General features: G+C 42.3%; 1 protein-coding gene across 7 annotated transcripts in view; it reads right to left on the bottom strand.

Annotated features, from left to right (window-relative positions):
* Positions 1-8,484: 8,484 nt before the first annotated feature.
* Positions 8,485-26,246, bottom strand: part of ZC3H12C (zinc finger CCCH-type containing 12C) — an 84,692-nt gene continuing 66,930 nt past the window's right edge. For all 7 annotated transcript variants that reach the window (XM_088842918.1, XM_055422985.2, XM_055422987.2 and 4 more), the window contains 3 exons: positions 18,823-19,057; positions 16,724-16,830; positions 8,485-15,772 (listed from right to left, as the gene is read on the bottom strand). In XM_088842918.1, coding sequence (XP_088699044.1) covers positions 14,373-15,772; positions 16,724-16,830; positions 18,823-19,057 — 1,742 coding nt within the window. In that variant the 3' untranslated portion in view covers positions 8,485-14,372. The remainder of the gene's footprint in view (positions 15,773-16,723; positions 16,831-18,822; positions 19,058-26,246) is intronic.

Here is a 26,246-nt window from a genome sequence, read left to right as displayed (position 1 = left end):
AACATCAGCCTGGGGCACTAGTTTCTGCTCGATTCTGCACACTGATGGGGGACAGTGACTACCACATTCTCGAGGAACTGCCCTATTGACCAGCGGGCTTGCCTGCCCCGTCTCGTTTCTCGTCTTCTCTGATTTCACAAAGTGTTAGCTTGGAGTTGGCCCGTGTTGGAGAAAGAAGGCTGAGGGGTATGGTGGCAGAGCTGGGACGTGAAGCAACATTATTAATTCACTAGGTGGCACTATTCCTGACACTGCAAAGTGGCTTGAATGTCTGAGGACTGAAGCTTAGAGGATTGGGTGACAGGTTGCAACAGGAGTCGGCTTTTTCAATAGCCACTCTTATATCCTTGAAGAATGTATTGTGCATGACAGGTGCTCACCGGCCCGGCTTTCAGAAAAACCACACAAAATATGCCAGCATGATATTGAATCTGTCCCTGAGGTTTTTCAACAAGGGCACTAAGTCTGGTTGTTTTAGAAACAGTGCCCTTCCAAAGGGGACACAAAGGAAACAACTTTTTTGTTACGCCATTTGTCAACTTGCAAGAAATATTTGTTCCCAGACTGGTCTCATAGTTTATTTGAAGTCTTTGCTTTATCAGGCGTTTTTTATAATTTGAAAGATAACCACATACTTTGTGTGGTTTCTTATCACACTGCGGTTTCCCAGGCCGCTCCTTGATTACAAGCGGCAGGTGTAGAAGCATTCGGCCTTAAGGCCTGGGGGTGCAGCGGAGCCTGAAGCTGCAGCGCTTGAGAGACTGCTGTTATGTGTTAAAACAATGCAGACTGAAACACTTGAGGAAATCACCTGGCTGGGGCCTTTGAACCACTGATCAGGTAACAGTCCAGACAGTAATGCCAGGTATGTTCTTACTTTCACCTTTTAATAGATCCATCAGAGACCCCGAGGCTTGATGTCAACAGGGAAAGGAGGCACAGCATGGGCTGCTGCTACCGCAGCAAATTCCCATGTGCTATCATCAGACATCTTTTCACACAGAGGTCGGTCTGGCTGTGACTGCTGATACAGGGGCAAGTACCAGAAAAGAGACAGGATGAATGATCAGTCACCTCTGTTACAGTGCGATAAGAGAGAAACACAATTATAGATAATGCCATATAACCAGCTGCTCACAAGCTTGTTTGTGGAGATGGGGAGGGTTGTGGATTGCGGATTTTCAGCCTGTCGGTGTCAAACCTAGGCATGGGTCATGGTGAAGACCCTGGACGGGTCCCTACAGTGCCCCAGGCCTTGATTGTGTCTGCCAGAAAATGAGACATTTGGACTAAATGTCTAAGACCTTTTCTGTTCTTTGGGTTAGGAAGGGAGTTAGTCTCCTTTGGTCATGGGGGAGGCACAGGTGGACAGCTGGGAGTTGAGAGTTTGAAGCTCACTCATTTTCAGCTTATAAGAAATGCCATGAAGATAACAACTAAAGCACCACCTTTGTAAAGCCCCTTCTGAGGAAACAACATATTGAGCTCCCACTTCCTGTGGGCGAGGGAACTGGCCACCACCTGGTGGTGAGTTCTCTTCTGCAGGGGCAGAGAGGCTGTGGTCTACACTGGGCCCTGGAACTGACGGGTAGGGAGTTGAAGCCTCAGCACAGGAAGCCGCTTTTCTTCAGGAATTGCTCACACCAACAGGCGGCGATGCAATGAAGAAAGCCAAGGTCCTTGTGAACTGCTGGACTTCAGTCCTGGTCAAGCCAAGCTGTCAGGGGCATAGCCACCCAAAGGGAGAAACGCCGTCACTCCCAGTCACTTAGGAACACACCTGTGGGCAGCACGACCTTCGCCCAGCACAGACACAACTGCTCTAGCATAACACCTCTGCCCCCTTGGCCTCCACTGGCCCCCTCCTTCCTTTCCAGGCAACTGGGACAGGTCGCTTGAGTGGTGAGTTTGCAGAGGAGTCATGTCCCCATTCCTGTTCTCTGTCCCCAGGAAGCACACACCATCTTGGCTCCTCCATGCCCTACTTCCAATGAGGCAGGCCTCGGCTCCCGCACAAGATGGATGTCTCAAATTTGGGATTCAGTATTAGTATCTGCCTGCAATGCAGGAGACCTGGATTCGACCCCTGGGTGGAGAAGATTCCCTGGGAAAGGAAATGACAGCCCACTCCAGTATTCTTGCCTGGAGAATTCCATAGACAGAGGAGCCTATAGGACTACAGTCCATGGGGTCGCAAAGAGTCGGACACGACTGAGCAACTGACACACACTTTAGGGAGCCCAGTTGCCTTAGGCACAAGCCCGGATGAAGGTGATCTTGTGAGTTTCACCTGCTTATTATTTTGCTTTAATTCTCAGTTTCACTCAGTGGTTTTACTTTCAACTTTATGAGCATCAGTATCATCTGGAGGGTTTGTGAAACCACAGATGTCCCCCACCCTACCTCCCCAGAGTTTCTGATTCTTGGGTCAGGGGTGGGGCCCAGGACTGGGGATCACAATTACAGGCCCAGGGGCACTGAACAGAGAGTTCTGTTTACTGGTTTCGTCAAACTCCAGAACCAAATGTTCTCGAGGCTGTCTGAGTCAGCTGGGTGCCCTTCACTCAGCCGGGGCCAGAAAACATTCTTGGTCTGTATGAGTAATTCTTGCAGATCAATGTCTTCTTCTAGCCCACAGCCTTGGGCAGGAACAAATGGTTGTAGATTATGCTCATTTCTCTTCTGGGTAAAACATGAGAGGAATCAATTCCAGCCACACAGCAGCCTGAAGTACTGATTTAAAAACAGAATCCAAGACATGTACAGTTCTCCTTTGATAAAAGGAGAAAAAAATATTTGCTGCTGTGCCTGCCACTCCAGCAGCACACCGTCTCCCATAGGACTGAGCAGCAGTCTGTTCCCCTGGCCAGAGAAAGGCTGGACCCCCCCACTCCCTTGGCCACTGGTTCCCTCCACACAGCTCTCCTTGCTGTTAGGTGTCTGCTTTGCCCCAGGCCCTTGGCAGAGTATTACTGCGAACGACAAGGTTTTGCTTTACAATCTGAGAGAGCCGATGCCTCTCAAAACCATTTCTTTTCCCCTGGGATGATACAGTTTTGAGAAACCTGTATGCAGGTCAGGAAGCAACAGTTAGAACCGGTCATGGAACAACAGACTGGTTCCAAATAGGAAAAGGAGTGCGTCAAGGTTGTATATTGTCACCTTGCTTATTTAACTTATATGCAGAGTACATCATGAGGAACGCTGGGCTGGAAGAAGCACAAGCTGGAATCAAGATTGCTGGGAGAAATATCACTAACCTCAGATATGCAGATGACACTACCCTTATGGCAGAAAGTGAAGAGGAACTCAAAAGCCTCTTGATGAAAGTGAAAGAGGAGAGTGAAAAGGTTGGCTTGAAGCTCAACATTCAGAAAACAAAGATCATGGCATCTGGTCCCATCACTTCATGGGAAATAGATGGAAAAACAGTGGAAACAGTGTCAGACTTTGTTTTTTTGGGCTCCAAAATCACTGCAGATGCTGATTGCAGCCATGAAATTAAAAGACGCTTGCTCCTTGGAAGGAAAGTTATGACCAACCTTGATAGTATATTAAAAAGCAGAGACATTACTTTGCCGACCAAGGTCCGTCTAGTCAAGGCAATGGTTTTTCCCGTGGTCATGTATGGATGTGAGAGTTGGACTGTGAAGAAAGCTGATCGCCGAAGAATCGATGCTTTTGAACTGTGGTGTTGGAGAAGACTCTTGAGAGTCCCTTATACTGCAAGGAGATCCAACCAGTCCATTCTAAAGGAGATCAATCCTGGATGTTCATTGGAGGGACTGATGCTAAAGCTGAAACTCCAATACTTTGGCCACCTCATGAGACGAGTTGACTCACTGGAAAAGACTCTGATGCTGGGAAAGGTTGGGGGCGGGAGGAGAAGGGGACGACGGAGAATGAGATGGCTGGATGGCATCACCGACTCTGTGGACATGAGTTTGAGTGTACTCCGGGAGTTGGTGATGGACAGGGAGGCCTGGCGTGCTGTGATTCATGGGGTCGCGGAGAGTCGGACACGACTGAGCGACTGAACTGAACTGAACTGATACAGTTAGCCTCCCCCCTCCCCCCCCCCCGCAAATGTCGGATCGATCAGAGGGGAGGGCTGTGTGGGCAGAGCTTGCAGTGGTTGCAGGGGGAGGTGGTGCACGTTGACCCCACGCAGAGACGGGAAACTGTGCCTGTGCCTCCCATTCAGCAAAGAAGGCTCAGGAAGGCAGTCTAGTGACACTGCTACCCGTTTCAAAGGACACAGAGACCTGCAAGATGGGCCGCAAGTCAGGAACCACACCCCTGGTGGGGCTTCCCGCCACGCCCCCCCCCCATCCCCCTAGCCCCCAGGCACTCAGGCCACTAGAGCTGGTTGATCTTGGAATGACTGTACCACAGAACCTGAGCCTGTGGCTGGATTCTAAGGTTCCCTACACCTCCGCTTTAACCACTTGGCATTTCCCACTCCCAATCTGGGAAGCAGATTCAAAAGGCTGCAAATTGTTAGAAAGATGGAGGGGGTAATCTCTGGAAGCCTGTCGCTGTCTTCTTCCCCACGGCCACCTGATGGTCTCAGCCCCTGGCGGACTCTGGCTGGGGCGGGTGAAGGCGCAGAGCTGAAAAAGCTCCGCCCGCAGGGAGACTCAGAAGCAGGAAGAAAGGCTGGAGGGTGTGAAGCTCTGCGCCCTGACAGGGAGGAACCTGGGCCTGGCGGCCTGGTCCCCAGCTGCCCCTGGGCCAGCGGCCTCCTCGGGGCCCCCTCGGGCCCCTCCTGCAGTGCCCACCTCCCGAGCTCCGCTCAGCCGGTGCCGCCGAGCGTGGACTGGGACCTTCACTTCCCTCCGCTCGCCTCCCAGCCTCCTGATTTGTAGCATTTTAACATGTGCCGCCTTCAGAACTGCGAGAGGCGCTTTGTCCTGAATTTGTTAATCTGGGAACAGACACGGCAAACCGATAAATCTCCTCTGGAGTTTACTCAGTAGCGTTTTCTGTAGTCATAAATTGTATTTGCCATCTCCCTTAATCTTTTCAAAGGCATGTTTGAAATAATTATTCAAATGAATGAGAATTAAATCTTTAGAGAGTCGAGGGGGAGAGGAGAGCTTTGAAGGCTGAGGTGGTGACGAGGCCAGTTTCCTGGACCCCACTGTCCGGGGCCCGCGGCCCGAGGGCGGAGGCCGCCCCGCGCTGCCAGCCCGGCCGCCCAGACCCGAGGCCGCGGGACGGGAGGGCCGGAAGTCCATCGCAGCGTTTTGCTTACATTCTTTCAGCACTGTATTCGGGCCGTCGTCCGGCTTTCCTGGGAATTTGTTCGACAACGAATTTAACTTTTCTATTTCTAATCTCATGCTGAATTTGTGCAAATGGAAAATGCAAATGGCAGCTGCCTCACACAGAAGCTGCTGTGTGCTCAGAAGGCCTTGTCAGGGATCCAAAAGCTAATTGGGGCTTTGAAAAAGACACCTGAGGGGGACTCTGTGCGTGACCGGAAACGTTAGAAATGAGGGTGCTGCCTTTTCCTCTCGAGGCCTACAAAGAGCGCCAAGGAGTGGAGATGGGGGTCCAGACTGTAAAACCACCTCCATCCACCACAGAACCGTTTTGCTTGTCGGAGGGGCTGTGGCCTGGGCCGTGGACCTAGCAGCTGGGCCAGGGCCAGTCTTCACAGGCCTCCCGACCGGCAGCTCTCTGGGAAAACTTTCCTCCCACACAAGAGACAGGCTCCTCATGACTCCCCACGAACCAGCGTGGACGGTGTGGGTCTAGTGACCTTCTGGTGCAGTTTTCCAGGTCTTGCCCTGCCCCCAGGTAAGTCAGCACGTCTAAGAATGTACAGTGGGTACACAATGCCAAAGGTGCAGCATTCCTCAGAACTAGACTTTTTAGTAAAAGAACACACCCAGGAGGGCCAGAGGAGAAGGGGACAACAGAGGATGGGATGGCTGGATGGCATCACCGACTCAATGGATGTGAGTTTGAGTGAACTCCAGGAGTTGGTGATGGACAGGGAGGCCTGGCGTGCTGCGATTCATGGGGTTGCAAAGAGTTGGACATGACAGAGCGACTGAACTGAACTGAGGATGATCATGGGTTCATTCCTATTACTGTCTTGCAGCAGAATAATAAGAAAAAAGGAGTTTGGAAGCATGTAGAGGCGTTTGCTTTTGAGCAAGTGCTTTAAAGTCTTAGTCTTTTCATTTCTAAAATAGGGATAATGCCTGTTTCGTGTGATTATCTATTGTACCAGACCTTTACATGTGAGTGGTCTCCCCTCAGCCCTCTCTCTCCAACTGGAGTGGGTAGCCTGTTCCTTTTACCAGGGGATCTTCCCAACCCAGGGATTGAACCCAGGTCTCCCACATTGCAGGCAGATTCTTTACTGTCTGAGCCACCAGGGAAGCCCTTAAGAGCAGCAGTTAGTTATAAACCATGAAGCACCAGCTCCTCTATCCAGACTGGCTTTGTAGGTTTTGATGGTGAGGGGCCAATATCTGCTTCCTACAGGACAGGGGGGAGGGGCAGACAGGTCTGCCCAGCCTCATGTTCAGAAGTGAAACCGGAGTTCAGCCCACAGCCTACTGAACTATAGCTTCTGGAAGGGTTTCTGTTTTGTTATTATTTTTGTTATTCCATTTATTTCCTCATTAAAATACTATACAAAATCTGTAAGGCAAGAAGGGACAGCCGGGATAGCAAGGACGTCCGGTGCCAAGAACTCTTTAAAGGTGAAAGTGTCCCTCTGCAAGGCACATGGGCATGGACTATTCATTACACTAATGGCTAGACTCCAACTCTTCTGCAACATGACGTATAGACAGGAAGGCTCTCATGAAAACATCTGAAACAACTGTTTTTAAGTACCTCGCATTCACCTAACAATAGCTGTCATTAAATGCACAGTACGGATCTACGTGTTCAGAGGGTTTAACTCATTTAGTCTAAACAAGCCTAGGGTTTGGGGCATTATTACGTCTGTAACGTGACCGTGTCTACCTGTAGGATGTATGCGGCAAGATGGTACCTCCAAAGGCACCATTTCTATGCCTCTTAACATAGAAATACATTTTTAAAAAGGTTAAAGATCTTAAAAGAAAACCTTTAAAACACTGAAAGACTAAAAAAAAATAAAACACACTTATAAAAAGGCTTAAAACACCAAATGAACATCATTAATTTAAAAACAGTATCTGAGGCTGAGGATAAATGATATTAAGTACATACCCTAACTAAGGAGAGGGCCAACTAGAGGTATTTTGTTTAGAATAAGTTCATCATTACAGTTTCTTTTTACAATATCCTCTTCCTGAATGTTAATTGACTCATCAGTGTGTATGAATCCTTTCTCTTTAGACAAAGGTTCTAGGTGGGGGAGAAATAAACTACTAGCCCTAGGCACGGAGAAGGCAATGGCAAGCCACTCCAGTACTCTTGCCTGGAAAATCCCATGGATGGAGGAGCCTGGTAGGCTGCAGTCCGTGGGGTCGCTAAGGGTCGTATGCGACTGAGCGACTTCACTTTCACTTTTCACTTTCACACATTGGAGAAGGAAATGGCAACCCACTCCAGCGTTTTTGCCTGGAGAATCCCAGGGACAGGGGAGCCTGGTGGGCTTCCGTCTATGGGGTAAACAGAGTCGGACACGACCGAAGTGACTTAGCAGCAGCAGCAGCAGCAGTAGTAGCCCTAGCCAACACTGTAGCCTAACATTCCCTGAGATTCTCAGTTCAGACTCTCCCACATAATGCTGTGGATTTGCTGAGTTCTCTGCCAACCACAGTTGAACATGAAAAATCAACTTTGCTGACAAAGCTGAAACAAGTTACCTAAATATGCAAGATCTTAGTTAAAAAGTTTAAGTGGGGGGCGGGTGGTGGGGGAAGAGTATACTTAACAATGGCAAATAGCAACTTTAGGAAAAAAAAATAAGAAGAAAAGCAAAAGTCTGAAAAGCAATGAGGGGTAAAAGAAATCTGCTATCTGAAATACAACAGTTTCTCACTGACACAGAACATGAGATCATTTCAGAACTGTAACCATATCTGAAATGAAAAATTCCTAGGAGGTCACAAAAGAAGTGAAGTGAACCTATTGGGGCCAGCATTAGTAAGATACTAAACTTGATTCATGCAAGGAGAGATGCAGAAAGACCTTTACAACAAAGATTCACAAGGGGTGATAAAGAAGCCTCAAGGCAAAGCCACAAACAGCCTAAGTTAATCAATGATGGAACATTATTAGAACCATAAGGTAGGACTAGTTGTCTTTGACATTTGATTCTTGTTGTCATATGAGTTAGTTACAGCTCTCACACACGCTGATACTGACTGTGTGCTGATGCTACAGAGGACGTGCAGGCAGGCACTGCACATCTGTCCTAGGCGCTGCAGGCAGGCAGGCCAGCCACAGGGCAAGGGGAGGACGCTTGTGCTTGGAGGGTTTCTGTGCTGCTGCACGTCAGTTTCTTCATGAAACAAAAGCAAACCACCATAAGAAAACTGAATTTTTTAATATATTTTTTTCTCAGTGGCAGAATCACATAGCTGTTTTGATATGGACTTCTGGTAGGTCTAAAATACTGCTTTTTTGGAGCTGTAAAAATGCCATTACACAAACACACGGAACAGACATAGAATAAATAGAATCACATGAATTCATCAGACGGTTATTCTAAACATATTCTTTGCCTTGTTTTCTTATAAGTTTGAAGGATCAAATTGGAATTTCTACTCTCAGCAAACGACTCTGATTTGGGAGGATAAAACCTAGAAGGAAAAGATAAAGTCAGTAACTGGGTTCACTGGCAATGCCATGTCCACATGTTTGTGGAAGTGTGCATGTTAATGGGTGTTCTGTATTAGATGAGATGTTTATAATTTCCCCAAACTGAAGAAAATCTTCATATTTAAAACATATTCTTTATAAAAAAAAGTCATTGTTCTTCAATGTTATCTTCCCTTCAGACACAAGTTGCTTCAAGAATGGGGTCAAAAGCTTTAAATGAACAATTTACTATTCATGTGAAATATCTAGACAGAAAATTGGCAAATTCGGTATATGGTTTAAAAAATGAAAATTTACACTATCTATAAAACTGAATTGAAACATGCACAGAATTTCTTTTTTTACTGCCAAATTGTCAAGTGGTCAAAATGTTAAACTGTTTTTCAATCTGAAAGACTAAGAGCTTTAAAGAAAAAGCCACTCCCAACCCAACATAACAAAGTGTTATTGTAACAGAAGCAAAAAGCAGGTTAACAGAGGACATTAAAGAAAAAAATAAAAAACATTTAAAACAGTAAACACCCATTAAAACTAGCATTATATTCCAATCTTAAAAGAAAGTGTAGCAACTTAAGTGGATGACAACATTCAAAACTACTGTTCTGACAGATGTGATTTTATGATGTTAACATCATTTACAAAGCATTGTGAATGAACACGCTCAGTGGTGTACTCTAGTGAATTTAAAACCATACATGATCCTGTTAAGAGTATCATTCACTGAGGACAGTCCTAAGGTGTCTTAAATCTATACTAAAGGTTTGGATAGAAAAAGCAGGTATACATTTTGTTTCTTATAAAGAGAGTCACAATACAACAAGTGCACTCACAATTATACTAGTCACAATTTTTAATTTTACAGAATAAAGTTTATAGCATGTAAACTTACAATATATTGATCTTCTTTAAAACCATTTTTAAAGAAGGGCCAATCTGTCATTTTTTAGAAATAAAAAACCAGCAGAAAAATGTAACTGATAAATGCAGTCTTTAAAATATTTTATGGCTAATTATATGCTAATTTTCAAAATACAACAGAATTTTTGGTCCATGAGGCCCTTAGAAAACCAAAAGGTAGGTAAGGATTCCCATTTATCAGTACAGTTCATGAAAAAATTCCAATACTTATTAAAACATCTTTTTACAGAATGCTTTTTTTGGATGGTTAAACACAAGAAATTATCTCTACTAAATAATGGGTGTGACCAGGCAGAAAACATAAGTGAATTAAGATGCTTTTAATATGTGACTATCTGAGAAACCTTTTTAAGGTCATCAATAGTGGATTTTCTTTGAATGTCAACTGAAATATAAGTGTGATTTCTTAATGTATATCAGTATTTGCTGCTTAATATGCTTGTTTTTCTCCCTCTAGGGTAGGAATCAGCAAACTATGGCCCCTGGGCCAAATCTGGCCTGCAGCCCCTTGCTGTGAGAGTTTTACTGACATACAGCCATTCCCATTCATGTATGTATTATCTGTGGTTTCTTCTTTCACTTTAAGGGCTGAGGGGAATGGTTTAGAGACCATATGATTCTCAAAGCCTGGATTGTTTACTATCCTATCCTTTACAGAAAAAGTTTTGTCAACCCTTGCCCTGCAGGGTTTCCAAGACCAATATAAAATAATGCACTTATTTCTCTACTGTTATTGACACTCTGCTTTCTCAGTGTATAACAAGGAAACTCAACATACTAGCTGAATTTCTGTTTTTAACATATTTGGAACACAACTGATCTCTCCAGCCATAATCTGTTTGATTTTAGGTCACTCAGAAATTCTCCAGGAGCTGAATGATAATAAAATGGATGAGCTACATCTAAAAGAATGGCCAGGAAACTGTACATCCTATTTATCTTGAATAAGGAAGCTGAATAGCAAGAAGAATAATGAATAGCAAATATCCCTTAGGGTAATTGTCATTAAGTAGGGGAAAAACAGCTCGAGTGTTTTCAAAACACACACAGACATATCCAGAGCCATCCATCCTCCCATCTATTACAACAACTACAACATAAAGTATATTTGTTTTATAAATATATTACTGTCTATATACATATAGATACATCCATAAAAGACATGTTAAATAATTATATGTATAAGCAATACTACTTTAAGTTTTTTTTGTGTTTTAAAATTACACATTCTATTAAAATTATTAAAATAATTCTTTAAAAATATCAGGAATAAAGCCAGTAAAGAGTTGCTTTCCATTCAAGTGGTTCTAAATCTTATCATTGGTCATCCAGACTCCAGACTTGGTCGTCCGTAACTCAAAGAAACAGTTCAATTAAGGAAAAGTTAGCCATCAAAAGCGTAACATTCTTCCATTTTTAATACTTCTTAACAAATGTGTATGCATGTATGTGTGTATATATATATATATATATAAAACACTCTTTTTTAGTTATATTACATATTCTCATAAATGAATTTTCATAAAAACACAAAGTTCAAGTTTCTACCAGTACCAAATATTTTATACTGGTGTGCATTTCTTTCAAATGTTTAGGTCAATGACACACTCTATCAGGATACAGGGATCATATAAAGGAGGCTGAAAACTTAGGTATCGCATGCAAGAAAGGAGGAAATACTGAGGGCCAGAATTTGGCCAGTTGAGTACAACTCCCTCTGTACTAAGACACAGAGACAACAAGCCGGCTCGTTACTGTGTAAAGTCCGGTCAGCTGTCAATCACTCAGGGCAGAATACTCCAGTCCGAATCCCTCTTCTGTCGGCTGACCACCACTGGCAGCTTCACTACTTACTAACACACCTCTCTCCGGTTATTTGTTAGTGAGTCTGAAGACATGATTAAAGTGAGTTTTGGCTAAAATGAAGTTCTGAGATAAGCTCTGAATTTAATTTAATGATGATCCTTTTACTTATTGCTTTAGATAATTAAGAAATTGCTGTATCTAAAGTCAGCCAAATTGCTGTATCTCATTCTTAAGCTCCGAAAGCAACATCAGTGCTTCCAAAAAAACGGAGAGGAGTACAGATTGCCTCTTGACATAAGAAAACTGCTACTTCTTAACTTGCAGTCAATTACACTGAAGGATTTCAGTGTGGCTGCTCAGAGCTATTCACGTCAGGACAGGCAGTGGCAAGCTCCACTGTTTTGCCATAGTCTAAAATCTAGGAAGCAATGACAGATACTTAGCTACAGACATTAGGAGATCAAATTAAAGGGTGTGCTATACATTTCACCTAAGAGCTCATTTAAAGAAAAGTAATAAAGTTTGGCAAAATCTTCAAACAATTCAAATGCAAAAAATTAAAAAAATGGAAGCAAAACCTACATGTACAATTTAAAAGTGATTTCATACTTAAAAAAAAAAAAAAGCAAGCTTAGAAGAACACTGAAATGAAAGGTACTTCACGTTTGTAACCCTACTTTTGGCACTGGGTTAGCGTCTACATTAAACTTGTTTACAGAGAGTGACCGAGAAAATCAGGAGAACGATTTCACAAGTGAGCAGGTCGCTCAGAGGACGCTGCAGCAGGTGTGTGCGGCAGCTCCCATATCCTTTGCAGGCGCAGCGAGGGGCACCTCACCTCGCAGGCGGCAGCAGCGACTGTGAACCCACTTTCCTGAATTAGGTTTGCTGAACACGGTTCAGATTATTGGATATGTCAATATGCACAATGCCTTTTAGAAGCATTTACTGTAACCCAAATCCTACTTCATGCGACACACAGTGTCACATGAGTAGTGAAAATGTTGTACTAGTCAAAGGTGCTTGGACGTTATTTTCAGGCAGCATTTTACCTTTAAGTTCACACTAGATAAGTTTTAGGAGAAAGAAAATGCCAATAAATTCATTTAATATATTTTAATATATAAAACTATAAGACAGACACTTTTATTTACCTAAATTGTTACTTTTATTTTCTACCCTACTCTAGACTTTGATTTTACTTTAAAAATTTGTATTTAAATAAGGGATAAAATGTTGCCCAAAAGTCTAATCAGTTACACATCTGTGTTTTAACTAGATCTACAAATCAAAATAGTTCTTATAGTTAAAAAGATACAATTTGTATCAACAGTAAAAGGTACTTTCTGGTTTTTCAGGGCTTTACTTCAAACTGTAGCACGAAGAATAATCAGGATAACCATGGCATCTAGGCAGACTCCACAAACAACTCAGAATGAGTCTGTTAAACTAAGCAAAATTCAAAAACTGGAGGCCACAGTGAAGTCCTCATGTCAGTCACACAACTGTCTGCCACGGATTGCAACATCTCTCTTCTAACCAACAACAAAAACGAATCCACACTCAGCAAAACCCATGACTTTGAAACCAGAAATATCCCTTACTAATACAAGAACAGACTTCAGTCTGTATCTAAAACTACACTATTTGTGGCAAGAATCTGGCCTTAATAATATGACAGGCCCCCCCAGAAAAATTACCTTCAGGAAAATGGAAAATATACAGTATCTTACAAAAATTTTAAGTTACCATTTACAACTCCTCCATCACCATTTCTATAGTGCAGTATCAACAAATGTTGCATATCCTCAACACATAAAACCACCTCAGGCCAGCCTTGATAAATAGCAGGACAGCTAAAGAGTATATTAAATATAAAAGTTGCATTGAGAATAATTAGATTCATTAAAAACAGGCAAGTACTGCAAAAGGGTTATTTTATCCAGTATTGTTGTGCCCCCAAACAAAAAGACAAACAAACACATTAAAAAATACAGGTTAATGGAAGTCTAGGAATTCAATTCCATTTCTACTGTCTAGAAGCACATCATAGCTGGATAACAAAGCTCTATACTGTAACAGTTAAAGGGTTTTTGCCTTTTTTATATAAAAAAGTGGAAACGATTTTTTCCATTGATTGCATCTGCTTTCCTTTAAGTCAACCATATTAAATTAACTAATTACTTAACACAAAAAATCCAAACGAAAATAAAACAATGAAAAGTGCCATATTGTAAATCATTCTAATATATACTGTTACCCATTTCAACATAAACTTGTAACTTACATTTTGTTTAAAATATAAAGTCAGTGCTGTAGTATATCTTTGTTTCTATAAATAATGATTATAGCACAAAGAAGCCCACTTTCCCCAAATAAAAATAACTTAAAAAGCTGTAAAAGATTCCAATTAAGCTTGGCTTGAAAAAATAGTTTGCTAGGTCTAGTCAAATGTTCAACATTCTGAAGGTATTGTAATTGCTTCCAATTGAAAGACAAACACCCAGTTAATAAAACATGAAACAAAGATAAAAAGTGCTGCATATAAACCCCTGATGCACCAAAGATTAATATCAAAGATCACAGATACATCTAATAAATCAAACTGGAAAAATTTCCAGCCAAGGATATATAGCTTTAAAAAGGAAATGTTTAAAAAAAAAAAAAAGTTTGAATGTAAAGCAATCCCGTGATACTTCCACTATGTGGGGCTATACATACAGATTCCATGATACAGTATTTCACATAAATGGATACTATATAACCTCCTTGCTGAGAAGGAGATCACATGTGCTATTGTAGCAAACCTCCCTCAGCGTTTAAGCTGAACAAAAAAAAAACTACTAAACACCACAAAGATGCATCATCTTTCAATAGCCCAGCTGTGATTTCTCCACTAGAATGGCTGCAGCCAGCTGCTGGGCGTCTGTCATGTGAGGGTTCCTCTTCATGACAAGTCTCACCAGGTCGGGCGGGAAGATGTTGCACAGGTTGACGAAGATCTTTTCTCTGCTGTCCTGGTACCTGGGGGGGTCCGGCGGCGGCGCGCCGCAGTACGGGACGCGCCAGGTGGGCTCGGGCTGCTCGGGGAGGCTCTGGAAGGTGAACTGCTCATAGCATGGCTGCGTGGGGTTATCGGGCAGGGAGTACGTCTGCCGGTAGCCGTACGCGTCCAGCCCATAGCTCTGCCGGTCCCAGCCGCCCAGCCCCTCCTGGCGGGCGTGGGGCTTCCGCGGCCTGCTCGGAGAGCCGTCGTAGAGCCGCGAGTCGGAGATGCTGTCTATCCTTGTGGCCACCAGGGAGCGTCCGAGGTGCGGCGCCTTGGCGTGCGCCGAGCCGGGCGGGGACGGGTAGTCGCCGGGACAGCTGGACCGCGCGCCCACTGCCGGGTGCTGCAGGCGTACGGCCAGGTGCGGGAGCGGAGGCTTGTGATGGTACTTTGGTTCTTCGTGACTGTAACTCTGCACTCTGGTTAAGGGGTCGTGGAAACTCTGCAGGAAGGGCTGGGAGTTAAGGCGACCGTGAGGGTGCATGTGCGGACACTTGAGATTCTCTTCCAGCTGCGGGTCGGGGGAGCTAACGTAGGGGCGGTCGTTGTACCCCACGTACGAGTCACTGCTCCCGCAGCTCAGGCTCCCTTCGCTGCTGCAGTCAGAGGCGACAGAGCTGATCCTGTAATCTGTGTCTAAGGAGAAACGCCTTTCAGGGCTCCGTGGGCCTGAGATACTCAGATTTGAATATGCATTCACCATGGAGTAATATCCAATGTCGACAGGCGAGTCACATTTTGGATACTGTTCATAAGGCATTGGCGTTCCATGATTTTTGGTTGCCATCATCATCGGAGGATATTGCCCCTGTGGTCTTTGATCCTGAGGTGGGAAGTGAACTCCAGATGGAAGGCCATTGCTTGAAGATGTAGTGCTTTGGGGTTTGGCGGTAGAAGCAGCCGGTATACTAACTAAGGAAGGTACAGACCTGGTTTCCAGTTTGTTTTTGGTGGGAAGCTTTTCCTCTAGATCCTGGTAGACCTGAGTCCTTATGCTTGGGTCTGATTGCCTCTTTGGAGCACCTCGCTTGACATCAGAAGTGCTGTCGGCCTTAGTGCTGCAGGGGACGCTGTTGCTTTTCACCAGTCCTCCTTCATTCGTAGTTTTGACTGCTGTGTTTCTGGACATGGCACGCAGCTCATCAGCCACTGACCGCTGAGGCTGACTGCCCCTTTCCGGATGATAATATTTGCACTTGTGTCCATAGGTACACTTCTTTCCTATGAAGAGTAAAATCAATTAGGCAAGTGGAGAAGGAAATGGCAACCAACTCCAGTATTCTTGCCTGGAGAATCCCAGGGACGGGGAAGCCTGGTGGGCTGCCATCTATGGGGTCGCACAGAGTCGGACAGGACAGAAGCGACTTAGCCGCAGCAGCAGCAGCATTCCGCCGGATCCTAAACACTCAGTGTGGCACTTTGAACTTAAGAAAGAAGCAAGCGCAGGAATGGGAGCTGTGCTCAGCGCCACTCTGCTCCCTGCTTCTGAGAAATGCCACCTTTCAGTCTTCCCAGGTCAGTGCTATCAAGAGCAATAAGAAAGTCAGCTGACTGAGTAATAATTCCCTCCATGTCCTCAACCCCTACCTGCCTCTCCTCTTCCAGTACAACTCTGCAGTCAGGTAGGACACTCTGTTTTACAGAGCAAAATGTGCTGCTGTGATGTGATAAAGCCACTCTAATCTGATGTGCAGCTAGATGGAAGAACTCCAGGTTTTTATTTACCTGAAAACTAACTTTATGTAGAATTTATCTGAGTTTTTAGAACAGTGCTTTAATTCAGGGGAAATGCATATACACTGAACCCAACCAGGTAAAAAGAATTATTTGTTTAAAATTTTAATTCCATTCAAAAGAACCACATGCTATATGCCATCCAAAATTTTAAATGTTTATTTTTAATAACAAACGTTTAATATTGTGCTCTAAAGTGAAAAAAACTGAAGTGTAATCAACAGTGTGTCTGACTCTTTGTGACCCCATAGACTGTAGCCCACTAGGCTCCTTTGTCCATGGCATTCTCCAGGCAAGGATACTGGAGTGGGTGGCCAGTCCCTTCTCTGGGAGATCTTCCTGATCCGGGGATTGAACCTGGGTCTCCTGCATTGCAGGCAGATTCTTTACCATTTGAGCTACTTAAAGGCATTTATTAGATACTATAAAGAAAGTTACCATACGGACAAGGCTGCTTTTTGTGTTCAGGAACAATAGGTTTCTTCCTTAGAAAATTATCCAGGCTTGGGCCATGTCTGCCAAGAGGGTCATCCGGGGGCATGAACCTGTCATGGACATAATACAAAATTATATCTAAAGTAGAAGGTTGACAATTTAGTTCTAAAGACAAAGAATATTCACCCTAAGGTATTTATTTTGAAGTTTTAATCCAAGTATTTTGATTCAACATTTATAGGATAAACAAAAAAACCAGTACAAAAAGTTTTCTTAATGAAAACAAAATTAAAATATTTCAAGCTGAACGTGCATTTGTTTTAATTCAAACAAGTTTTGGGCCTAGCATGTTCTAATTAATTCTTCCTTTTCTCATGAGATTTTGTAAGGGCTTAAGAAAACAATCACAATGGCATTTTAGGACAGGCTTTAAGAACATTAATCTTCCGAAGCAATATGAGGCAGGTGGGAGCCAGGAGAAGCAGTTGAAGAACAGAAGGGAGAGGTGGGAAAAAGGTTCGGGCAGACTGAAACGACCCAGACCCCTAGCATGCGTCAGATGCCCTGCACACATCGCTGCATCTCATCTCAGCAATAATTCCTTGAAGAACGAGTTCCATTTCACAGGTGAGTACACTTTTCTAACTTAGGCTCAGATGAACTAAGTATTTTTATCTCAGTTCACATGGTATAACCAAGATTCAATTTGTCCTACTCCACATTCATTTTCTTCCCACTATAACAAGGTTACTTCTTAGCTGAGATAGAAAAGAGCTTAAGGAAATAAACATTATTTTAGATCGACTGACCAATGGAAGTAAGAATTCATGGCATGAATACTGTCAAGAGGTTATGACAGAGGAGTTCTATTACTAGTCATGTTACTGAACATGAAATAAACCACATGTTTACCTGTAAAATGTGAATAATCTGTCAACTCCTAAGGAAGTGTTAACATGCCTGAGTAATACCATTGAGCAACTATGATGTTTACTATTATTATACACACAATATGGTAAAATTAAGATTAAAACTGGAAGACAAACTCACTCAATCCTACAACCTTAATACAATTATTCTCCATTATGTGTTGCATTTTAGTTATTTTTCTCTATGCATACAGCACTTTACAAGCACAAATGCAATTTTATACTTTGCTTTTTAACAGATATTTTTCCATGTTTCTGAATAGCTGAATAATATTCCACTAGGAGATGTACCGCAATGTAACTGATTTCTATATTGTACCTTTAGCTGTCTTTGAATTCTTGCAATTATGAATATACAGAAGTGAATATTTTTTATCTTCCTTTTTCCCTCATTATATATTCCAAGAAATGAGACCACTGCTTTGAGAAGGTATTTTTAAGACTTCTGCTAAACCATACCCAAATTTATCAGTTTAATTATGCCTTTAATAGCATAATGAAGTGAAGTGAAGTCGCTCAGTTGTGTCTGACTCTTTGCAACCCCATGGACTGCAGCCTACCAGGCTACTCCATACATGGGATTTTCCAGGCAAGAATACTGGCGTAGGATGCCATTTCCTTCTCCAGTGATAATAGCATAAGGCATATACAAAAATGTGTTTTTTAATTTTGTGAATTAAATGGGTGAAAAATATACTCTTTGTAGATTTAATTTTCATTTTTGATTATCAACAGGTGAGCTTTTCCCACATATTGGTAAATACAGTTGACCTGACATCTTTGTGCATGTCACGTGTCCATTATCAATTTAATCATCAATAGTCTTACATTGCTACAATATTTTTAAAAAATCACATATTTAAATAAGCTCTCAATGCTCTAACATAGATTTTGAAAGGCACTGTTCTGGTGGTCAGTGTGTTCCGCATTTGCTTCCTCTGAAGGTGGCCAGCCTCCGCATGTCAGTCACTCAGGGCAGCCTGCATCTTACACAGGGCCTCCTGAGGCAGGACTCTGCCATTTTCTGACTCCCACTGAGGATGAATGGGGACATCAATGGTTGGAAGAAACTGTCTTAGGTCTGGTCAGTGGCAAAAAGACAAGCCTGTAGCCTGCTACCAGGGATACTTAGATTTGCAGGGAAGCAGTGTTACTGTAAGTGGTTTTACTTACTTGTCATTAACAAATGAGTACATTAATAATCGCTCATCTATGAACTTTTTCCATTCTGGTTTCTCATTTGCCAAATCCCTGTAGTTATCATTGGACACAATTATACCATCCGACTCAAAGGCCAGTTTCACGATGAACCTGTCATCATAGCACACTACTCGCCTCCCCTGCACTCGCCGCGACGGCGTGAACACCAGGATTTTTTCCTTCTCTAATTTACGTAGGATTTCTTGATCTGCAAGAATAATCAGGGTAGGATTTTTAGTAATAAATACATACAAAACACATCTCACAACTTTATACAAAGTCAGTTTTTATAACATGAACTGGATGCATGCACCCATTTAATTAGGGATTATGATTTACAGTTTGTAGATGGAGCAAATTTATAGCTCCCAGTAACAGTTTTCCTTCAGGATTTTCAATTAAAAAAAGGTTTAAAAAAAGCCAAAAAAAGCGAACCTGAAAAACATGAAAAGTTTAAAACTTTTAAAAAAAGCATAAAACTGAAACATGACTGAGGAAAGTCTGATTTTCATTACATAAAGCTTTTCTTTGATAGTGGAGCCACCAGCTCTACACAGTGAACTGGCTTCTCACGCATCCCTAGCACGACACTGTCCTAACAAAGCAGTTGTGGTGGGTTCACGTCTGAGCAACATATTCTTTCCCCCATGTTTATTTGGTTGTGCTGTTTTTCTGACTAGTGGATGTGATGGTGGCAGAGTGTGAGAAGTAAAGACGTCGAGATAGCAAAGGGAAGGGTCTTCAGATGTAAAAGTTTCGAAGAGCAAGGAGGCAGTGAAGTCACAAGTGCTGTTCTGGACAAGGCTGTTCTGTGTTCTGTGTCCTTTCCTGTTGAGACAGGTATTAACAAAGGCCAGCCGTCTTGTGGGGCTGGACTGAGTAAGAAATTAGAAGTGATTATGTGGGGAAAACAGCCATTGATTAAAAATGGACAGGTAGGGGAATGCTCGTTTACTCTTTGATTGGCACACTCTTTCAGCACTTTCTAATACTGACTTGTTACTGTTTTGGGTTTTTTTGTTTTTGTTTTTTTTAAGGTAGCAGAGCTCCTATTTTGATTAATGATAAAACTGTCTTCTCACCATGCCTTCTTCCTACTTTAGCTCTTTCAATCCCGGACTTCCCACCATTGTAAGTTTTAGCACATTGTGCTGGGTATGAGCTGACAGATGTCATAATATTTTTTAAGAAGGCTCACTTCTCCTCAGTGCTTACTAACTCGAGTTACTGATTTCTCAAAAATTCCTCTTTTCAGTGGATAATCACTACACACCCACTCTATGGTATGTGCTGTGCTAAGTGTCAATGATGTCCAAAATGAAGAACATGCTCTCCTCAAGGAGGCCCGTTATTAGGCTGGACAAGCATGTAGACTGGGCAAACCAGGCTTGTAATTGCCACAACAGAAGTATGAGCAGAGTATAGGGGACGGAGAAGTGACATGGGTTAACTTGGCATGTAGATCTCATGATGTCCCAGACGAAATGAGTTCAGGACCAGAACTTTGGTTTAGAAAAGTAGCAGAGAAGTGGAAGCATGAGTGTTAAGAGTTTGTAACTCATGGATAAATCTCAGGTTCTGCCATTCTCTGTATCTAGCAACTGTAGTCTTACGGAGCCTGCTTCTTTACATTCTCAAATGCTGTTTATTGGCTGGGAGGAATCAATGAGTTATCAGGTGTGAAAGCACCTAGCACAGTGTTTAGCAAGCTCTCAATAAACACTGTGTCCTTCAACTAATTAGTTCAGTTCAGTTCAGTCGCTCAGTAGTATCTGACTCCTTGTGACCCTATGGAATGTAGCACAGCAGGCCTCCCTGTCCATCATCAACTCCCGGAGTTTACTCAAACTCACGTCCATTGAGTTGGTGATGCCATCCAACTATCTCATGTTCTGTCGTCCCCTTCTCTTCCTGCTTTCACGCCATCAGGGTCTTTTCCAGTGAGTCAGTTCTTCGCATCAGGTGACCAAAGTATTGGAGTTTCAGCTTCAGCATCAGTCCTTCCAATGAACACTTAAGACTGATCTTCTTTAGAATGGACTGGTTGGATCTCCTTGCAGTCCAAGAGACTCTCAAGAGTCTTCTCCAACACCACAGTTCAAAGCATCAATTCTTCAGCGCTCAGCTTTCTTTATAGTCCAAGTCTCACATCCATACATGACTACTGGAAAAACCATAGCTTTGACTAGGTGGACCTTTGTTGGTAAAGTAATGTCTCTGTTTTTTAATATGCTGTCTAGGTTGGTCATAACTTTCCTTCCAAGGAGTAAGCGTCTTTTAATTTCATGGCTGCAGTCACCATCTGCAGTGATTTTGGGCACTGTTTCCCCATCTGTTTGCCTGAAGTGATGGGACTGGATGCCATGATCTTAGTTTTCTGAATGTTGAGATTTAAGCCAGGATTTTCACTCTCTTCTTTCACTTTCATCAAGAGGCTCTTTAGTTCTGCCATAAGGGTGGTGGCATCTCCATATCTGAAGTTATTGATGTTTCTCCCAACAATCTTGATTCCAGCTCAGCGTTTCTCATGATGTACTCTGCATATAAGTTAAATAAGCAGGGTGAAAATATACAGCCTTGACGTACTCCTTTTCCTATTTGGAACCAGTCTGTTGTTCCATGTCCAGTTCTAACTGTTGCTTCCTGACCTGCATACAGGTTTCTCAACAGGCAGGTCAGGTGGTCTGGGATTCCCATCTCTTTCAGAATGTTCCACAGTTTATTGTGATCCACACAGTCAAAGGCTTGGGCATTGTCACTAAAGCAGAAATAGATATTTTTCTGGAACTCTGTTACTTTTTTGATGATCCAGCGGATGTTAGCAATTTGATCTCTGGTGCCTCTGCCTTCTAAATATTCAGCTTGAACATCTGGAAGTTCATGGTTCACATATTATTGAAGCCTGGCTTGGAGAATTTTACTAGCGTGTGAGATGAGTGCAATTGTTTGAGCATTCTTTGGCATTGCCTTTCTTTGGGATTGGAATGAAAAATTCACCTTTTCCAGTCCTGTGGCCACTGCTGAGTTTCCCAAATTTGCTGGCATATTGAGTGCAGCCCTTTCACAGCATCATCTTCCAGGATTTGAAATAGTTCAACTGGAATTCCATCACCTCCACTAGCTTTGTTCGTAGTTATGCTTCCCAAGGCCCACTTGACTTCACATTCCAGGATGTCTGGCTCTAGGTGAGTGATATCACTGTGATTATCTGGGTTGTGAAGATCTTTTTTGTACAGTTCTTCTGTGTATTCTTGCCACCTCTTCTTAATATCTTCTGCTTCTGTTAGGTCCATACCATTTCTGTCCTTTATTGAGCCCATCTTTGCATGAAATGTTCCCTTGGTATCTCTAATTTTCTTGAAGAGATTGCTAGTCTTTCCTATTCTGTTCCTTTTCTCTATTTCTTAGCACTGATCACTGAGGAAGGCTTTCTTATCTCTCCTTGCTATTCTTTGGAACTCTGCATTCAGGTGGGTGTATCTTTCCTTTTCTCCTTTGCTTTTTGCTTCTCTTCTTTTCACAGCTATTTGTAAGGCCTCCTCAGACAGACATTTTGCTTTTCTGCATTTCTTTTTCTTTGGGATGGTCTTGCTCCCTGTCTCCTATACAATGTCATGAATCTCTATCCATAGTTCATCAGGCACTCTTGTCTATCAGATCTAGTCCTTAATAGATGCATGTAATTTTTTATCTCTTTTGAAAATCATAGAAAACCAAAACAAAATAAAAAGCCCAGTTTCAACCACAGGATATGCCATATTACAGTTACTGTGTGTGCCCCATACAAACATTTTGAGATGCCCCTTGACAACTCATTTATCAGTGTACCCATCATCAGGACTCGGCATAAGAATACTCAACAAATGACTGTGAAAGGAATACGGAAGCTAGTTAGATGTGTATTCTGAGGACTTCCAGTTTATTCACTGTCCAGTTTATGCACTGTTCATGCATAATCCATGGACCTTTATCTGTGGGAGTGTTTACTCACGTATGATATGCCTGGATCCTGGAAGTGACTGGAGGAGTAAGATGGTAGCCTAAAAGTCATCACCATCTTGCTTAATTTGAATTTCTTTACCAGCTAAGAAGGTTAAAAGGACACTAATTAGGAAGATAATTCGTGATAATTAATTACGATAAATAGTCCTAACTTAAATAAATATGAATTCAGTCTAGCTGGCAAGTTAATTGAAACTCTAGTTCCTAGCACAGTACTTGATAACAGTCTTATGCTCATTTGTTTAATATTTGTTCAATCAGTGGAAGCCCAGCTAAAGAGCAAGCTTGAATCTGTATCTGAAAACTTTATGATATTTCTTGCTGTTTTTTCAGCTACTTAGTCCTATCCGATTCTTTGTGACCACACAGACTGCAGCATGCCAGGCTTCCCTCTCCTTGACTTTCTCCCAGACTTTGCTCAAAATCATGTCCATTGAGTCAGTGATGCCATTCAACTATCTCATCCTCTGTCTCCCCCTTCTCCCCCTGCCCTCAATCTTTCCTACCATCAGGGTCTTTTCCAGTGAGTTGGCTCTTTGCAACAGGTGGCCGAAGTACTGAAGCTGCAGCATCAGTCATTCCAATGAATACTCAGGGTTGATTTCCTTTAGGGTTGACAAATTTGATCTCCTTGCAGTCTAAGGGACTCTCAGTTGTCTTCTCTAGCACCACAATTTGAAAGCATCAATTCTTCAGCTCTCAGCCTTCTTTATGGCCCAACTCTCACATCTGTACATGACTACTGGAAAAACTATAGCTTTGACTATATGGACCTTTGTTGGCAAAGTGATGTCTCTGCTTTTTAACATGCTGTCCAGGTTTGTGGGTCGGACACGACTGAGTGACTTCACTTTCACTTTTACACATTGGAGAAGGAAATGGCAACCCACTCCAGTGTTCTTGCCTGGAGAATCCCAGGGATGGGGGAGCCTGGTGGGCTTCCGTCTATGGGGTCACACAGAGTCGGACACGACTGAAGTGACTTAGCAGTAGCAGCAACCAGGTTTGTCATAGTTTTTCTTCCAAGGAGCAAGCATCTTTTAATGTCATGGCTGCAGTCTATCTGCAATGATTTTGGAGCCCAAGAAAATAAAGTCTGTCACTGTTTCCACTTTTTCCCCATCTATTTGCCATGAAGTGATAGGACTGGATGCCATGATCTTCGTTTTTTGAATGCTGAGTTTTAAGCCAGCTTTTTCACTCTCCTCTTTCACTTTCATCAAGAAGCTTTTCAGTTCCTCTTTGCTTTCTGCCATTACAGTGGTATCATGTGCATATCTGAAGTTGTTGATATTTCCCCTGGAAATCTTTATTCCAGCTTGTGAGTCATCCAACCTGGCATAAATATTTCTTGTCAAGTTTCTTTTTTGCTATAGTGAAAAAAGACTGGACTATTCAACTTACCAGTTATTACCTTGTTGACAGTTCTAGTCAAGAGAATTATTACCTGGAGGAGAAAACACCTAATAGCCTCCGACAATAGTGGTACACATTTTACAAAGTAAACTGCATACTGATGAGTTCCAGAGACCTGATGTGCTACTATCTTAAAGATTAAACTCAGCCACATTTCACACTGAGTATTATCATTTTCCCTTCTTTTGGATCTCATATTCCTTTCACACTCAAGAAGCTTTCATTTATACGTTTACATATTGCTTTTTCTTTTTCAGTTTATCTTCCCCCTGATTATTAATGCATTATAGTTTCCTATCAAAAACTGGGAAAGAAAAAGTACTAAGAAGCAGGGAGAAAATAAGACTTCATAAGATATGACCCAGAGGCAATTACTGTTAATATTTTGGCATATTTCCTTCTAATCATTTTCTATGTATTTTTTCCTTCTTTATGCGTATATTATGTATGTACACATATGTGCACACACCCATAAAATAACAAAAATTGTTTTAAAGTATTCCCTGAGATCATTAAAAATTCTGCCTAAATATTCTAATACTACATATTCTATCATATAGATATATATTTATTTACTAAGACATTTTTCTAATTAATGTATGGTTTATTTCCTTTTTTTTTCTATTATAAGTAATATTGCACTGAATGTCTTTGTGGTCAAAAATTTTTCCCTGTACATTTGTTTATTTTCTGGGGCATTATTCCTAGAAGAGGGACTAGTAGAGTCAAGTATTAACTTTTATTTTTAATGTTCTTTTTTTTTTATTGGAGGTTAATTACTTTACAATATTATATTGGTTTTGCCATACATTGACATGAATCTGCCCCAGGCGTACATGTGTTCCTCATCCTGAACCCCCTCTCCAACCTCCCTCCCCATGTCATCCCTCTGGGTCATCCCAGTGCACCAGCCCCAAGCACCCTGTATCATGCATTGAACCTGGACTGGGGATTCATTTCACATATGATAATATACATGGTTCACTGCCATTCTCCAAAATCATCCCACCCTTGCCTTCTCCCACAGAGTCCAAAAGACTGTTGTATACATCTGTGTCTCTTTTGCTGTCTCATATACAGGGTTATCATTACCATATTTCTAAATTCCATATATATGCGTTAGTATACTGTATTGGTGTTTTTCTTTCTGGCTTACTTCACTCTGTATAATAGGCTCCAGTTTCATCCATCTCATTAGAACTGATTCAAATGTATTCTTTTTAATTGCTGAGTAATACTCCATTCTGTATATATACCACAGCTCTCTTATCCATTCGTCTGCTGATGGACATCTAGGTTGCTTCCATGTCCTGGCTATTATAAACAGTGCTGCGATGAACATTGGGGTACATATATCTCTTTCAATTTTGGTTTCCTTGGTGTGTATGCCCAGAAGTGGGATTGCTGGGTCGAATGGCAGTTCTATTTCCAGTTTTTCAAGTAATCTCCACACTGTTCTCCATAGTGGTTGTACTAGTTTGCATTCCCATCAACAGTGTAAGAGGGTTCCCTTTTCCCCACACCCTCTCCAGCATTTATTGCTTGTAGACTTTTGGAATAGCAGCCATTCTGACTGGTGTGAAATTGTGGTTTTGATTTGCATTTCTCTGATTATGAGTGATGTTGAGAATCTTTTCATGTGTTTGTTAGCCATCTGTATGTCTTCTTTGGAGAAATGTCTGTTTATATCTTTGCCCCTTTTTTGATTGGGTCGTTTATTTTTCTGGAATTGAGCTGCAGAAGTTGCTTGTATATATTTGAGATTAATTCTTTGTCAATTGCTTCCTTTGGTATTATTTTCTCCCATTCTGAAGGCTGTATTTTCACATTGCTTATAGTTTCCTTTGCTGTGCAGAAACTTTTAATTTTAATTAGGTCCCATTTGTTGATTTTTGCTTTTATTTCCAATATTCTGGGAGGTGGGTCATGGAGGATCCTGCTGTGATTTATGTTTCGGAGAGTGTTTTGCCTATGTTCTC

The sequence above is a fragment of the Moschus berezovskii genome, chromosome 14, assembly GCF_049115385.1.
Source record: "Moschus berezovskii isolate FMDL1 chromosome 14, NW_MosBer_1.0, whole genome shotgun sequence".
Taxonomy (NCBI): Eukaryota; Metazoa; Chordata; class Mammalia; order Artiodactyla; family Moschidae; genus Moschus; species Moschus berezovskii.
This window is presented reverse-complemented; position numbering and strand designations above follow the sequence as displayed.